This window comes from Fundulus heteroclitus, chromosome 9 (assembly GCF_011125445.2).
Source record: "Fundulus heteroclitus isolate FHET01 chromosome 9, MU-UCD_Fhet_4.1, whole genome shotgun sequence".
In the NCBI taxonomy this organism is placed as follows: Eukaryota; Metazoa; Chordata; class Actinopteri; order Cyprinodontiformes; family Fundulidae; genus Fundulus; species Fundulus heteroclitus.
The window spans coordinates 29,023,862-29,041,784 of NC_046369.1; the positions used below are offsets into that span (position 1 = coordinate 29,023,862).

General features: G+C 43.6%; 1 protein-coding gene across 1 annotated transcript in view; it reads right to left on the reverse strand.

Moving 5' to 3' along the window:
* Window positions 1–3,562, reverse strand: part of LOC105928880 (leucine-rich repeat-containing protein 52) — a 49,810-nt gene extending 46,248 nt beyond the window's left edge. Inside the window, exon 1 of the mRNA XM_012866402.3 lies at window positions 2,299–3,562. Within this exon, the coding sequence (XP_012721856.1) occupies window positions 2,299–2,947 (649 nt within the window). The 5' untranslated portion in view covers window positions 2,948–3,562. The remainder of the gene's footprint in view (window positions 1–2,298) is intronic.
* Between the last annotated feature and the right edge of the window lie 14,361 nt (window positions 3,563–17,923).

Consider the following 17,923-nt stretch of genomic DNA (forward strand, 5'->3'; position numbering starts at 1 on the left):
GGGACAAAACCATTCATTAAACACTGTGTCCGCCCTCAGGCTTCCTATAGACAGTGATGTACCTTTGATGGGTTGCCCACATCAACTATATTAAGCAACACACATTTTGTTACAAGTCTTGCCCTTAGTTCACCTGCCTTGGGACTAAGCTCCATTAACATTTACAGACACAGCTCTGCCGAGCTTGTCCTCAGAGGGAGGAAAATGCCTTGTTTTACTGATTTCTGGGGTCGCTTTGATAAAGTCCCTCTTTAATGCTCTGGGTCTGGAGACATGTTGTTAAAAACCTGCTTTGAGGAGAGTGTTTTGAAGGGTTCACATTGGAAAAATCTTTGGACTGATCAGATTCTGAGGTCAAGCATTCAGTTTTGGAATATTTTCCAAAGAGCCTGGATCTAAAGTGCCTTGCAAAAGTATTCACGCTCCTTGAAATGCTATACAATTTCTCACTTTACAACCACAAAGTTTAATGTAGCTTATGTGGTGGATGAAAGGATTTACTTTGACTAGGCCATTCCAATAACTGACTATGCTTCAATCTAAACCATCCCAAATGCAGCTCTGCCTGCATTTAGCATTGTTCCGCTAGATCTGAAACCTCTACCTTGGTCCTCAGTCTTTTGCAGCGTCTTACGGTTTTATTCCAGAAGTGCCCAGCACTGGAGAGCTACAACCCCCTTTCCATGAACTCTGACCAACTTCCCTGGAATCGAATGGACGAATGAGGTAGGTAATCCGCTTGTTAAATCTGACGTCACGGGTGAACTTCTGGGTCCACATCAGCTGTACATGACACTGTGGTTAATATTTACGGTTAATTCTCAAACTTGTATTTATGCTTTCCAATGTCAAACGTTAACGTTGTATGTACTGTAGTTAGCATATGCGACACGTCAGTTTAATGCTAACGCGGCAAAATTGCACCATTTTAATAATTTCCTGGAGAGTAACTTATCAACTGCAGCCATCTCCTCTTCTCCTTCTCATCACACGGGAAACGATAAAATGACAGCTAGAGATTTTTTTTTCTTGTCTCCGATCTATTAAGACAGCAGCGAACACAGCACAGCTACATATTGAGTAAACAACGGATTCGGAAACAGTGGTAGATACGTCACGACTTAGCAGCATATATACTGAGGGACAAGTGGAGAGTGGTACTGATGTGAGTCAGTGAAGAGATCAAGTGATCACAGGGAGACTGAGGAAAGGAGACAAATTAACATTAATGGAACTGATCAGAGACACAGAAACCCAGGGGAAAGAATCCTACAGATCTAACGGCAATTATGGACAAAGAAAACAAGAATAAACCAAAAAGGTAAGCACACAGAAAGGACCTGATAAATTAACTCACAGAAAACATAACATCATATTTGTGAAAACAGAAACCCAAGACCTAACACCCACTGATCATGACAGCATGACTGATAGCTACTCACCTAAAGATTCCTTGCCTGGCTGGTCGGTTTAGGTGGATGGCCACGCGTTAGTAGTCTCAAATTCATGCTTGAACTTTTTGTCCATGAGATGCTCAAAGTTTGGGACGTTGTTTCAGAACATAACCTTGCTTTCAACTCCACAACTGTCTCCCTGACCTGTCTGCTGTGCTCCTTGGTCCTAATGATGCCATTCGTTCAATATAGTTCTCTAACAAACCTCTGAGGCTTTCATGGAACAGCTATTTATACACGCACAGGTGGACTCCAGACGCCGACTTTAAGGGGGGAGCTGCCTGCACTGGATGTTGCATGAGTATCAGAGTAAAAATGCATTTTTTTTTTTTATTTGCAAAAAATAAATAATAAATAAATAAAACCAGGTAGGATATTCTTCCACTTTGTGGAATGCTCCACTTTGTGTTAGTTTATCTCATACATCTATGTAAAACACCTTGAGGTTTGTGGTTGTGATGTGACAAAATGAGAAAAAGTTCATGAATACTTTTGCGAGGCCCCAGTGGGAGTGCTGGTAGAAAAGTGTGTGTGTGCACATTCACAAAATGCATGCTGAGGACTGCATTAAGATGCCCTTGATTGGAAACTAAATTGGCAGAGCTCTAATTATCTAGTGAAAGAGATAATAAGTGTTAGAAGCACATTGGCATGCTGTGTTTACTTTCCAGGCCTGTGAAAAGGAGTCGAAAGGAAAAGCAGGCCATGTCACGAAAGCATTTTTACCTAAAAACAGCATGAAATTTTTCAATTTTGGTGTGTTGCTAAGAAAAGAAAATAACTTAATATCTGTTAACACCATGATTGAAAGCTATATGACCTGGCAGGTTTTAATCGACCTCACCTTGGAACTTGAATCCCTCTATCTGCACCCACAGGCAGAGGTCCTCCGTGTCACAGTCGCAGCTCCACGGGTTCCCGCTGAGGCCCATGGAGCGCAGAGCGGGCAGGGCGATCAGACTGCTGATGTTCAACACCGTCAAGTTGTTTCGGCTCACGTCCAGCACCTGCAGGGCAAAGTTCTCCGAAAAGGCGTCCGGGTGGATCTCCGCCAGACTCGGATTGTCCGTCATCCGGAGCATCACCAGAGACACCAGCGGCCCGAAAGTCCGGTCCTCGATCTGCAGCAGGGTGTTGAAAGACAAGTCCAAGTACGCGAGTTTCCGCAAGTTCCCGAAAGTGGACTCGAAGATTTCTGTCAGCGAGTTGTTGCTACAATCTAGATAGACCAGGTCGGACAGGTAGTTCAGCTGGAGAGCTGGAAGGTCCCCTATGCGGTTGTTGGAGAGGATGAGCTGCCGGGTCGCCAGGGGCAGGTCGTTGGGGAACAGTGTGAGATCCTTCCCGGCGCACTGGACCACCAGCTGGTCGTCGCACACGCATCCGTCGGGGCAGCCGGCTGTGAGCGCCGGAGAGGGGGCCACCCCCATCACGAAGATAAACAGGAAGAGAAGCCGAAGGGAATGGGCGCTGGGCTCGGGCAAAAAACGCATCACGAGGCCGCCCGGAGCGTCATGAACTCGGGCTGAGCTGGACCAGCGCTCCCCGGCGGCGCTCCCCGGGCATCCTGCATGGGTCTGAGGAGCGGCAAGAGAGGAGGAAAGCCTGCGCCGTGCGTCCCGACGCCGCTGCCTGACAGCCTGACTACTGTTTATATCCAGCCTCTCTTTCTCTCTCGGAAAGACTGTCGGTCAGCCAGTCACACGCACGCCGGCGCGCCGCACACGTCGCCACAAAACATTACCCCAGAAGGTGACCGAGAGGCGCGCAACCTACCGGTCCCACCTGAGGACCACAGAACAGCGGGTGCCAAAAACTTCCTCTGAGTCTCATCCTCGGGTGTCAGCCGTCTCCAACTGAGTGCATTGTTTGATTAGTTTCCGAACGACTTGCAGAAATTCGCCAAATCCTGAATTATTCAGGACTTCTCTCATCAGCTGAAACCCAGCCGCTTTTTTTTTCTTCAGTTTTTCTTTCTTTTTCTTCCTGACTCAGGTGTGTGCCACTGTCCGGCCAACAGAGCCGATTTCCCCTCTCCTTGGAGATCGGCGCGTCCTTCCACAGTGTGACCGCGGAGCTCTGCTGCGCCGTGATGCTCTGTCTGTCGCTCAGCGCGCCCCACTGCGCTCCCTCCTCCTCCTCCTCCTCCTCCTCCTCCTCCCGCATGTGTGCGCTCAGACCGCAGCGACGCACACACTTTGGCGTGCGCGTGTGAGCTTGTGTGCTCGTGTGACTCAGCCGTGTAGGTGATTTGCGCTGGTGACGTCACAAGGTGATGCCCCTTTTCAGAAAACCAGACGCCCGGTGCACAGATGCGCAAAAGAAATGAGAAAAGCAGAGCCGGCCCAAGCCATAAGCGAGCCATGTCCCTCGAGTCAGCGTTAAAATGTAGTTATTTTGGTAAAATACCAGAAAAGGTCCAGGGGTGGAAAGTTTTCTCTGGGTTTATGGAACATAGAATTGCACATCACCTGTTGCTGCCCGCTACCAGTCAGCTGGCTGAAAAAAGGCCACTCCTTACACCCATGGGCGGTTCTAGACAGGGGCCAACAGGGGCCCATGCCCTTGTAGAACTGGTCCAGGCCCCTGTTATGGCCCCTGTACTAAAGACATAACATTAAATACACTTCTAATAATTACTTGCAATGGCAAAGAAACCATAACTGGTTGGTCACTTTGACCAATTTTATTTTTTACCTATACAGTTTTACTCTAAGAAGGATATAAAAATTAAGATGTTTCACGTTTAGCTTTAGCTGTATTGAGCTGGGGCCAAAGTTTTCAACTGCTAGATCAGGGGTCTGAAATCTGCACTTCCCGAGCCACAAGTGCCTCACTTAATATTATTACACAGTTAAATATTGCCATTTTATTGTTTCATTCCTTTGTTCTGTGCCCTTGTGAAAAAACACTGGCCCCACCTTGGCCCCCCTGGTAAATTTGGTCTAGAACCGCCACTGCTTACACCTTTCCATTTCCGACAAGAATGAACAGTTTGGCCGTTTGAAAATATTTCTGGCCATGGAAAACAGTCATATGGGAACTAAAGGAGCGTCACCAATCAGTCTTTTAACACTACTGGTCATAGCGGCATGTTGACTGCAGGCTGGCTACTTGATTAGACAGCCCGTCTAAATAACCAAATATCTACTTATTGAACTTATGTCACCGCAGAGCAGAACAGCAGAAATATAATCTTTTGGTATAACAAACATTTACAACTGTTTTAGTGTTTATTTCCTTTTTTGTTGTTTTATTCTGTTTTTTTTGTTTTGTTTTTTTTGTTTAAGCATGTGCATTAAAATCCATCCATTATGCTTGCAGGGTTGCGAGGTGTTGGTACCTATCTCCGGCAGTCATTGGGTGAGAGGTGGAGTACACCCTGGACAGGTTAACAGTCGACCATAGGCCTATTAAAATCCAAAGAATAAATCAAGGAGTGTTATGACAAATGCAACAGTTAAAATAACTGTTGACTTAATTTGCTATATTAGCAGCAGAAAGAATAATTTTTTTATTCTGTTTTAAAATAAAGCAACACTCTTCAAGTGATTATTTCGTTTTGAATATCACAATGCAGACAGGAGGTGGATCGGCTGCTCCACCTGTACAGTAAGAACCGGCCTGCTCAAGATTGTGAAGATGATGTGAACTTCTAGAGTACACCTCTACACTCCCTACAAAACTGCAGACTGCTTGTTATCTTTAAATGTATATTTAACAGCTATTTCTTTTATTATAAGATTTTTTGTGGCACTTTTTGTTGAAGGTAAGAGAGAGGGGTAAGACATGTGGCAAAGGACCACAGGCCAGAATTGAACTTGGGTGAGGCAAGCGGAGGACTGAGGCCTTGGAGCCAAGGACGCTACCCCAGTGCTACCAACGCGCCATAATTGTTACTTTTAAATACATAAATCATGATTCAAAAAAGTGCAGTCATGGCACCGGTCAGCCTTTCCTGTGCATATCCATCACTGTGTGATTTATAGATAAGCTATAAAACAGGACAGGTTCAGACTGCAAAGAAGAAATCAGCTCTACATAGAGCTCCATCCAGGACTTGGACAGGTCTACAGGCTCAGGAGAAGGCCAGCTAACATCTGTGCAGACACCACACACCCAGCACACAAACCGTTCACACTTCTGCCTTTGGCCATAAACCAACGCCCCACCAGCAAAAATCCCCATACCAGCTGTGGAGTACGGAGCTGGAGGTGTCATGTTTTGGGGATTCTTTGCTGCAGCAGTATCATAGAAACCCTTTTGAATTATATATTTTATCAGATAGAGTTTGAGGACAATATTAGTTCATCTCTTAAGTAGAAGAAAGAAAAGAAAGGACTGAAGCTAAACTGGATCCATCAAGATCACAATGACCCAAAACTGCCACAGACTAGATGTGAGTTAAGAAACAGAAAGTCCTGGGTCGACTGAAAGCTCAGCTCTTGAGGTGCAGTGTGGTGACTTCAAAACATTTTGACCATGCAAGAAACCCCTCAATCATCACACAGCTGAAAACAAGGAGTGAGACAAACTACTGTCAGAGACTGGATGGCCACAAGAAGCGTCTTAAGGAAGTTATTCCAACCAATTCATTTCTGAAAAAAGAAAAAAAAATTAGACAACTCAGAACTTTAGGCAACACACATTTGGTTGAGGTGTCTCATATTTTGAGGTGTAAACTAAAATGATGGTTATGCTTGACCTCTAATGCTCAAGTATTTGAACATGGATGATAAATAGAGAACATTAGCTTAGTTCTCTTCAGGGCTCCATGCCTCCTAAGACTGGCTCTGGCAAGAAATGTAGGCTGTGTGTGTGTGTGTGTGTGTGTGTGTATGTGTGTGTGTGTGTGTGTGTGTGTGTGTGTTCTTGTACTTGCAGCTGAACGAGAATATTTTTTGCTCATTTTACTAGTGAAATGAGGACTTTGATGTAAAGTGAGGACTGAAACAAGGTCCTCACTTTTTTTCTGGGCTAGGGGTTTGGTTTAGGACTAAGGTTTCAATAGGTTTAGGTTAGGGGTAGACCGTAGAAAGGCTTGAAGATGAATGGAAGTCTATGGAAGTCAAGGCACGGTCCTCACTATGTACATTAAACAAGGAAGTGTGTGTGTGTGTGACTTTAAAAGATAAGCAAAACAAACATAAACTACAAAATAATGTGAGCATTCCCGCATGAAAGCAGCTGGTATTAGCTACGCACAGACTTAACAAGCCTTATCTCATCTGGCCCCCAGGCTAATTTCTCCGGCGTATCCGCGTCCCTCGGCGGGTTCTTGACAATATAATGCGTTCAGATTGGATTGTACGTGCTCCGTTAGGCTTTTAATTGTTTGGCATTGTGGTATTTTTAATTGAGGGAGGAAGCGAAGTCACATGCTCAGCTGTCAAAATGCATTCAGTTATTTATTTGCCTTTTCATTGAATAGGCTCACAGTATGGTCACTGCCACCTCTTATGCAGCTAGATGCTCCAAACAGTCCTTTTAATAAGGAAGCCTTTGTAACTGGAAGCGTGAATGTTAAAACTGAGGTCAGTGTTGGGCAGTTCAATACATTTCTTTAGGATGATGACGCATCATAAATGTAAACACTCCAAATAAGAAAGAAGGCAAATTATTTCTTTGATGATCATAATTTGAATGCATGAGTTGGAGTGAGTCTGTGTTAAAAGTCTCCCTCCCTCAGCTTCCCCTGCTTTCCTTGTGCCACAGCTGTTCCACATCTCCTCAAATCCCCATCTGACTGTCCATCAGATACCCGGTACTCTTCTCATGCTCTATGACCTGTTGTTCTTGTGCAAGATCAAACTGTTTTATTATTAAAGAACTCTGTTTTACCAGTTCAGTCTCTGCTTTTGAGTCCTTCATCAAAATGAAATATGACAATCTCAGAAAACAAAATTAACCAGTAGGGGAGTGAAAACTTTTTCACCCATTTCTGATGACTTCCTTATACAAAACACGCTTTGATGGGCTCAGACTCCAACCATACACAAAGCACCTGTCTGAGTAATCAATCCTGGGGCTACACTGTGTTGCTGAAGTGCACTAGTACCTTTGACCTGTAGGCCACAACATCCTAAAATAGAGAGAGCAAATAATAGCTACAGCGTCTGGCAAAGTACCTATACTGAGGGTTTGTCACGTTTTGCCACATTTTTGTTGTACCATACTCTGACAGCTTTTTAAAATAAACCATGTTGTTCCTTTATAACTTCTCTGCAAGCTACAGCTTTACATAAAATCAGCAAAATACATGCAAATCCTATTAGGAGAGCTGAATCTGGTTTCAGGTTAATCCGAGGCACTATATATATATATATATATAGTCATGATTTGTCTTTGGATGAACCCGGACACAGCACGCACGCACAGAGCTTGTTCTTGTAGTGAGTTTTATTGTACAGTGAAGGGTGAAGGGTTAATGACCAGAAGAACCAGAGTCTTTATGGACGGAGATGAAGGGTGCGGAAGCTGGCTGACAGGAGGAGCGCGGGGAGACTGACCGGGAGGAGACTCTGGAGCGGAGGACTTGAGACCATGAAGCAGCTGCGGGACCGGAGAGCGTGAAACTGTTGCAGAACTCGAGTGCGTAGAGCTGGGTGCAGAACTTGGGAGCGTAGAACAGAGTCGCAGGACTTGAGAGCGTAGAACAGAGTTGCAGGACTTGAGAGCGTGGAACAGGGTTGCAGGACTTGAGAGCGTGGAACAGGGTTGCAGGACTTGAGAGCGTGGAACAGGGTTGCAGGACTTGAGAGCGTGGAACAGGGTTGCAGGACTTGAGAGCGTGGAACAGGGTTGCAGGACTTGAGAGCGTGGAACAGGGTTGCAGGACTTGAGAGCGTGGAACAGAGTTGCAGGACTTGAGAGCGTGGAACAGAGTTGCAGGACTTGAGAGCGTGGAACAGAGTTGCAGAACTGGAGAGCGTGGAGCTGAGTTGCTGGAGTTGGGAGCGTGGAGCAGAGTTGCAGAACCGGAGAGCGTGGAGCAGAGTTGCAGAACCGGAGAGCGTGGAACTGAGTTGCAGGACCGAAGAACGTGGAGCTGAGTTGCAGAACTGGAGAGCGTGGAACTGAGTTGCAGAACCGGAGAGCGTGGAACTGAGTTGCAGGACCGAAGAACGTGGAGCTGAGTTGCAGAACTGGAGAGCGTGGAACTGAGTTGCAGAACTGGAGAGCGTGGAACTGAGTTGCAGAACTGGAGAGCGTGGAACTGAGTTGCTGAACTGGAGAGCGTGGAACTGAGTTGCTGGAGTTGGGAGCGTGGAACTGAGTTGCAGGACTGAAGAACGTGGAGCTGAGTTGCAGAGCTGGAGAGCGACTGAGACTGAGCTGGAGTGAACACTACGGGCCGGCGATGAGAGCAGAAAGAGGTACGTTTAAATAAGGGTGGGACCAGGTGGAAGCAGTTGCGGGTTAATTGCAGCCTGCCAGGTGAAACCCATCAGGCTGCGAGAGAGGCTCAGCATGCAGCCTTTAAGCTGCATCCTGACATATATATATATATATATATATATATATATATATATATATATATATATATATATATATATATATATATATATATATATATGAAACCGAATTAATCGGTGCTACAAAAACTATTAGTTTATGGGTTTGCACATTTCAGTTAACTTGGCAAGCCAGATTGATGTGTAGCACTCTCCATTCTGTGCATTATCAATCTGGGTCGATTGGGTGAAGCGATACCTAATGCCCGCCTACCAAAGCTTGGTTTTAGCCCATCACGGTATCAAAGGAAAATGTAAGCAGCAGGCACCATGAGAAACCACAACAAGTTATGCAGGTCAAGCTGAGGTTATTTGGAGCGACACTCGTGATAATAGTGGATTCTGACAAAAGAGATGTGATAGCAGCAGCTAGTCCTCCTGCACTGCCATGTTTACTTTAGTTTGGCTGTGGGGTTGGCACCTCCAGCTTTCGTCACAGTCGTATGTCCCGCCTTAAACCACAAAGATGCAACGTGATTGGTTGAGGCAGGAGCAGGACAGGACGGATTGTCGTGTGTGTGTGAATGCACAAATACCATGACAATACAGTTTGCAGGCAAGGTTACATTTCTGTGACATGGTTATTGAATTTTTCCCCCTCCAAAAAAATAAATCTTAGTTTTTCACTTAAATTCAGTGGGAAATGTTCATAACGTTGTCATTACATGACCAAAACATGACATTCCTCACAGTTTGAAGAGCCAGTGTAACACCATCCACTGCTAAGGGGTTGAGGAGATGCATGTTGCTCTAAAGCCGAAGTTACAAACTCCTGGACTTTTCCTCGTGCCTCTGTCCATGTTGTTTCAATCCCTTAGCTTGCAGTGTCATGGGATACTGCTGCAAGAGTGCAAGAAGTTCGATTATGTCTGTAGAGACTGCAGCCTTTGTGACTTGAAGCCAGTGATAAGTTGGCTGAAAGTGTCCTGCAGAGTTCTTGCAGAAATAATAACATTGAGGCCTCTTCCTCCCATCAAGGGAGGTGGGGAGGCTCACTAACAAGAGATAAAAAAAACACAAGAAGGTAAGCCAGAGGATTTTAATGAAGAAAAATCTATTTAGGGGGAGCCCCATGTGAGTTATCAACCCTCTAAGAATGTAGCCTGAGAAACCACTTTACTTGAATGGACTGTAAGCAGAGAAAGGTATTCCCTTATATGCTTAACTGTTCTGTCTTAAAATAAATGCAAATATAGTTTATTTACTCTAATGAAAGAGATGTTCTTAGCGTATCGGTCCGTATGGACAAGCTATCTTTTGCGAAGAGATTACTGCTGAAGCACCACTTTGACGTTTCCAACCTGGGGTCACTGATTAAATTAGATGACTAAATGACTACAGGGTTTTTGAGGATTACACTCACTTGCAAAAGTATTTATAACCTCTCAACCTTTTTTCATTTTGCTATGTTAGAGCCATAAACCTCACTGTGTTTTGTTGGGATTTCGTGTAATAGACCAACACAAACACTCCATAACTTTCATTTTTATTTAATGATAAAAATCTGAAAAGTGTTGCTAGTGAACATTAGTGATCAAACAGCGTCATAATGACCGAGGAACGTAAAAGGTCAGGGATAGGGTGTGGAATAGTTTAAAGTAGGTTTTGGTTCTGAGCACTGTTGAATACAACATGTGAGAAGGGGAAGAGTATGAACCAACTCCAAGACATACTGTAGGTGTCCACCTAAACTAACAGAGCAGGCAGAGAGAACATTAATCAGAGAAGCATCTCCACAGCCAAGTTGGGAAAATCTGCTGACAGGTCAACTATGCACTAGAGATATCTGTGTAGTTCTGGTAATATGAAAGCCAGTTTAAAGAAAGTCATAAGCTGTTCCCTTTAAAGTTTGTAACAAGCCATGTAGGGAACACAGCAAACATATGGAAAAAGGTGCTCTGGCCAGATGAGACACAAATTAAATTTCCCTGCCAGCAAATAGCTGTGTGGCAAAAAACAAACAAACAAAAAATCCTTCCCCACAGTGAGACATGGTGATGGCACAGTGGTTATTCTGTTCTCTAGCTGGGACAGAAAAGCTGAACAGAGTTTGTCTAAGAGACACAGCTAAATGCAGTGCAGTCATGTAAGAAAACCTGTTAAAGGCTGCAAAAGACCTGAAACTGGAATGTTGCAGTAGTGTGAGGAGTATAAACACACCACCACAGCTACAATGGAATGGCTCAAATCAAACCATATTCATGAGTTAGAATGGCCTAGTCAAAGTCCAGACCAAAATCCAATGAGAATCTGCACCGAGACATGAGACCTGATGTTCACAGACACTCTCCTTGCAATCTGAAAGAGCTGAAGCTATTTTGCAAAGAAGCAGGAATAAAATAATCCAACTCTTAATATTATAGCAAACCCCTTAGAAGACTGTAATTCAAGCCAAAGGCAGTATTGATTTAGTGGTGCTAAATACAGATGCAAGTCAGATTTTTCAAATTTCTATTTGTAAAAATATTCAAAGCCACACATCATTTTCCTTGCGCATTACAGTTATACCCAACTTTGTGTTGTTCTAACTTACAATCCTTCCCATTCATCCATTATCTATACTTCCTTATCCATGCAGAGTTGCTTACAATCCCAGAACAATGCATTTAAATTTACAATTGTGACAAAATGTTAAAAAGTTTCAGTAATGTGAAAACTATTGCAGAGCACTGTACGTCGAACATTAAAAAGATTAGCTCCTCCGAATAGATTTTGCTGGATTGCTTTTATCTGCCCCTTAATGTTTGTTCTGAGGTTATCTGCATCTATTAGTAATTGCTTTGGTAAAGCAATCAAAGGTGGTAAAACCAGCTTTTAAACTCCGTTCACAAGCAACCTGTGGCCCGGCGGAATATAAATCAGCGGTGGGTTTACGACACGGGTTCACATATTGTAGTCCTGACACAGACATCCTTTCATTTCACAGATGCTGAGGTCAGGCATAGCCATTCATCTGGAGTCTGATGTGTCATTATTAAAGTTAAACTCTGCCAAGTGCAGAGCCTGCTGGAGAAAAATGAGCCCATTTGATCAGTGTCGGTTTCTCTTTGCCAATCCCTTTCTTCTAAGTTGTATTTGCCGACTTAAAGGCCCACTGAATCAAATGCAAACAGCTGGGTGGGTGAAGCCTGGCCGTCAGAAGCTTTAACGTAACTTTCCTCTCTGACTGCTCCAAACGGTGTCAGCTTCCAGGGGGTTTTATGCGTGTGCCCCTGTGCGAGGATGCATGAGGGCAAGAAAGTTGTGTGTGGTACACGCATACGGTGTCTTGCAGAGTGTACGGCCCAGGCTTGTCAGTGAAATGTCTTCATTTTTTAATGAGAGTGCCGTCGTCTCCTCTGTCAACTGTCTGATCCCCGACCCAAGGAGAGGACACCCTCTGCCAATGACGCCGTCACCTTTGCTGCCTCTCCATTACCTCTCATGTTCAGGTCTTCTTTGGTAGATTTACCAGAATCAATAATGAAACTCTTTCTTATCAGCAGACAGTAGCTGGACCGAGCTGTCTCAATGATGCTATTCAGCGTAAGGCCTTAACTCTCCCCAACTTTTTCCTCCTCGTGGCTCGCTGCAGTCGTAATTCTCGGCTGCTTTCCTTCTTTCAGGCCGGGAGTCTGATGTTGTTCTTCCAGCACTTTACCAGCTCCATCATTCTAATGTAATATGACCAAGACCAGTCCTTTATCTTTGCATCTTGTCTGGCTCATTGTTGTGTGCTGGTTGTGTGAGCCTGTGATCTGGTAAGAGAGACAATTGGACATGAAGAGACAGCACATGTGATTCATGTATTTTATTTTTAGACCATAATGGATCAGGACATGGCTAGAAATAGCGTTTTTAAAATTGCACTTGAAGTTTCTGAGTTTTTGTTCTGTTCTAGCTGTAAACTTTCATGTATTTCATGGGGATTACTTAATCGGGTAATGGAAAGAAAATGACACATGCTTTTAAAATCTCTTGCCAAATAAAATTTAAAAAGTGCGATGTACATTGGTCTTCCCCCGTAATTAGCAGAACTACCTTTTACTGCAGTTACAGCTATGAGTCGTTTCAGACCAGTTTGTGAAACATGTTTTTTGCCTGTTTTTATTTTTAAAATTGTTCAAACTTAGTCAGATTGGATCTAAAGCATCCATTTTCAAGTCTCCCCACCGATTGCCATTTCAAGTCATTTCAATTTTATTTATTTAGTGCCATAAAAAATAAAAAACTCTCCAGGCAGTTCCTTCTTTATTTGATTTTATTCTATTTTTGACCATCCATGTCTTGATCTATTTGTCAATTATTCAGCATTTTTAGCCTCGTAAGAAATCCAACCTTTGTTCAAATTATTCATAAGATTTAAAGATATCACAAAGGAACCAAATTCTCATTAATAGCTTGTTTTACATAATCTTTGTCAAAAGAAAATATATGTTGTATTATAGTATAGAGTAAAAAATCCCCAGTGTTAGTGCTCAAGAAGAGTAGATGAACCAGGATCTCAGTAAAATGGGACACATATCTATTGCTTCAAAGAAATCCATTAGCTAATTACATACTAAATGGTATAAATTGCTAAGAAAATGTTTGCAGTTCCATGAACTGGTATGAAAGGTAGCGGAAACATATATGAACCCCTGGAGTGGGGATGTACTGTTGAGAAATTTAAAGCTATTGCATTTCCAGTATCAACAGACACTGGTAACGCAATCCACATCTAAAGAACTGCCTTTACGTACTTTGGCCGCGTGCTGATGGGCTCACATAACCAGAGCCACTTTATCCTCCTCTCTCATATAGACAGACAGAAATGTTGCACTGTAAAGTAAAATTAAACTCAGATTTTCTTTATGTTTTTTGTGACTCTCTCCTCTTACATGTACATACAGTGTGCCCGGTTAAAGCCATCTCCCACATATATTCTTCTGTTACAAGAAGTTACAAGAAGTGGTAAGATAAAAGAAAGGAAAGGGTTTATTATTATTTTTTACCTTTGAAGTGTAGGTTGGGAATATTAACACTCACCAAAGGGGAATTAACTGATTGAGTTAAATAATGTTTGTGTATTACAATTCATATTAGTCTCATGTCTGATACGACAGACCTGTCAATGTGAAATTCATCAATGACCAGGCTAAACAAGAACTCTATACAAGTGAATGAGATTTATATATTATTTAAAAGCAGCATTTAGTTCCTATGTTCCACCTATCTGGAATAAACTTCCAGAAAACTGCAAAAGTGCGGAAAGCCTGAGTTCCTTTAAAGGTATACTATGCAACCGGGGTTGATTTTCCAGCAAGGCTCCCCCCAGAGGGTGAAAGTAAAAGTGCACCGTCGTAAAGATGCTCAGCTGTTCTGGTTTCTCCGTCAAGCCAGGCGCGGTTGTTTTGAGCTTAGCAGACAGGCGAACGCAACGAAAAGTGGAAAAAACGGCAGTACAAACAATGACTAACACAGTGAAAGTATGAACATCAAGATTCCCGCAGCGCTGCCGCCTCGCCAAGCCGCCGCCTCGCCAGTTTTATTATTATTATTATTTATTTATTTTTTATGTTGGCGAGACGCTACCGCCACCGCCTCGCCAAGCCGCGGCCGCCGCCTCGCCGCAGCTGCTGCGGTAGCGTCTCCCCAACATAAAAAAAATAATAAAATAAAATAAATATAATAATAATAATAATAAAACTCGATATGCTTGCATGTTTATTTGACGTTAACACGCGGTTCTTTGTTGTTGCTTTCGCGCCTGCATATAGTGAATGGCAGGGCAAAAACACATGGAGTTCTCCCCGTAAAGCAAGACTTCTGTGGGTGCGGGCCGAGGGCTCTTGCAATTCCAAGTGCGGTATTTCCCCCACAGACCCCCAGGGCGGCCGAGAAAACCTTTGTTCGACCTGAAATGACTCATTTAATCATCCAAAACGGTATGGAACACATTAATTAACTGAAAAATGTTGCATAGTATGCCTTTAAGTCAAGATTAAAAACACATTTGTTTAGGATTGTCTTTGACTGTTCTCCTTAAACTGTTTACTGAAACATCAGTAGTTTAAGTTTGTAGTCCAACTATTTTTAAAATTGTTAATATTTGCTTTTAGTCCATTTTCCCATGGCTTATTTTGTTTTAATTTTTCTACCTTTTATTCCAGCTTGTTTTATTCTGTTTTTATTTTCCTATGTTTTAATCATGTTAAGCACTTTGCCGTGTCCTTGTACTGAAATGTGCTATACAAATACATTTGCCTTACCTTGCATATATATATATATATATATATATATATATATATATATATATATATATATATATATATATATATATATATATATATATATATAGGTGTATTGGAACAAGAAGAGAAAGACTAAAATGTTCTAATTTTTAAAGCTCACTGAGTTGACAGCTAGCAGATCATCATTATTTTGAATAACACTGTTTCATATGTATTGACAAGCATTTTATGTAAACACTAATAGAACAACTCCAGGGTCATAAGCCATGCATGCTCTGATCAGCTCAGGCTCATATATCTGGTATAAAATGTTATGCCCCACTATTTCTAATGTGCTGATGAAGACCTTTTCAGCATTGCCTTCATCAGAGTCCAAACCGTTTGCACGTGATGTTGAGCGAAATCTTGTAGGTGCAGACAAAGCCTGCGAGAGAATTGTGTTTTACTATCACCAGACATAAAGGTCAAACACATTGCACTGGCCCTGAGCAGATCATCGCTGTGCCATCTTCCGCCTTACAGACATCTCATCCCTGTGACTCATGCTTGACCTCAGAGCCTGTCACCAGGCCTCCCTGGTTCACATTCAGCCCTGGGCTCTGACCAGGCTGAGAATGGAGGGCTATTTGCTACACTCTCCCACATCCAGAAGAGAGGGGCGGACAAGAGGGAGGAACTGAAGGATGCGTTGTGTTGAAGAAAAGCCAAAGAAAGATTTGGAGTTCATTTTTATTTAGAAAAAAAAAAGAGAAAGAGGAAAGAGTTGCTCACCTCATTGTGAACCTAGTGTTATGAGGGTGACCTCTGCAGGACCAGAGAGGAAATGGTGTGAGGGGCAGCCGCGGATAAAAACAGTAAAGTATGCGGGCTGTTGACGGGTGAGAGCGCAAACAAATCCAACTTAAGTCTAGAAGTGAAATTAGCGTGCCACGTGATTCGACACTAGCCCCCCTGCTTTGTTTACCGTGAAGGCAACGATGGGCAACCTTGGCTCGTTTTGACTGCGGCTCCGGCGTGGTTCACATCCGACTTGCGCATCTTTTCCAGGAACAGACTGTCGTCTGCTGGAGCGGACTCCATCAGGCTCAGTTTCTGTCACTCAGACAGCCTCACTCTCAAGCTGCCAGGGTCACTTTCCGTCTCAGGGTGAGCACGAGCGAGAACACGCCAGACGTCAAATCTGAACACCCTGTTCTGCTCTAAATCCTCCAGGTATCGCGCCACAGCGCCGCAGCAGAACCCGCGGGCCAATCTCACGCTGCAATTTCCGCCCACAAGATGACACAGCAGAGTCCAAATTGAATTTAAAAGATCTAATAAAAGTTGTCGTTTTTTTTTCAACTTCTCTTAGCAAGAACATGTACAGCTCTGAGAACACACGCACTCTGCATGCTCCTCACCTATCACTGATTTACATCACAATTACACATTAGTATGATTCATTACGCAGACTCTGTGGCATCAAAGTTAATTAGGCGCAGTAAATAAAGCCAGGCGGCAATGACACGGACGTTGGAAATGGTCGTGACAGATGGAAAGGAGTCTGATTGATAACCGGTCAGCTTCCGTCACGCCGCGTGGATCACATGGACGTGCATCCAGATACCCGGCTCTCTGGTCTCAGGCCGCCGTGCCACGAGAGCCGCTCTGTCACTGAGCGATTGCATAACTTGTAAAGATGTGCTGAATAATGCATGGTCAGACTAGACAGAGGGGCAGGGTGATGGAAAAAGAAAACGTACCTAAACAACAAAACAGCGGCACGGCAGCAACCTGCAGGCCAGCTGCGTGTACGATTGTCATAACGCGCGGCCAACACGAGCACGTTGGTCAGAATGTGCTTCCTTTGTGCAATGCACACTCCTGGAAAATAATTTTTGATAAGCCAGCACAAAGTGTGGCGATGGTGTGTTCAGGGTGAGGTGCTGTGTCAGTTTTCTGTCATTCACAGAGTTGTTTTGCTTTGTTTTGCAGGCCCTCTGTGCGTCTCCCGTGTCTCCCAATGACTGGTGATAAAGGGAGACATGACTTTCAACAATGGCACTGTTTTTTTGTAAGGTTTGGTTTGTGTAATGTGCAGCTGATATTCATTTTCAGATTCTCCTACTTGAGTTGCGATCTCAGCAGCTCCTCCAGAGTTACCATGCATGCCTGTCTCAGCTGCTTCTCTGATTAATGTCCTCTTGCTCAGCCTGTCAGTGCCACACTCTTTCCAATTTTGTAAGCTTGATTGATTGTTAGATGCTAAAAATGTGGGACATTGGTGTATAACCCAGCCCTGCTTTAAGCTTCTCCACAGCTTAACCTCCCTGGCCTGCCTGGTGTCTCCATGATGCACTTTTGTTCACTGATGTTCTCTAACAAACCTCTGAGACCTTGTTATGGAAATATATAATCATTTTTGTGTTAACATGTATTTTTTTAAAGCCTAAAGAGTTATCTTGTCATCGTTAAATAGTGGCTTGGACTTAGGATGCTTTTTTTTTTTTTTTTTGTAGAATAATTTGAAAAACAGTAGATCTGTTCAAGCAGAGGCCGGGCACGAAGTCACAGGATGTTTTATGGTTCTTAATGTTATCTTGGGTGCCCCACCTGGGCTATAAATTTAAGGTTAGTTCCTGGGTTGTCAGGGGAGAACAGATCTCCTATGTTTGGGGAAGATGGGCGCCTGGAGACTGTCCAGGATCCCCCCCTCCCTTGACAGTCCGTAAGGGGCCGGTCAGTCTATTAAAGATGTGTTCTG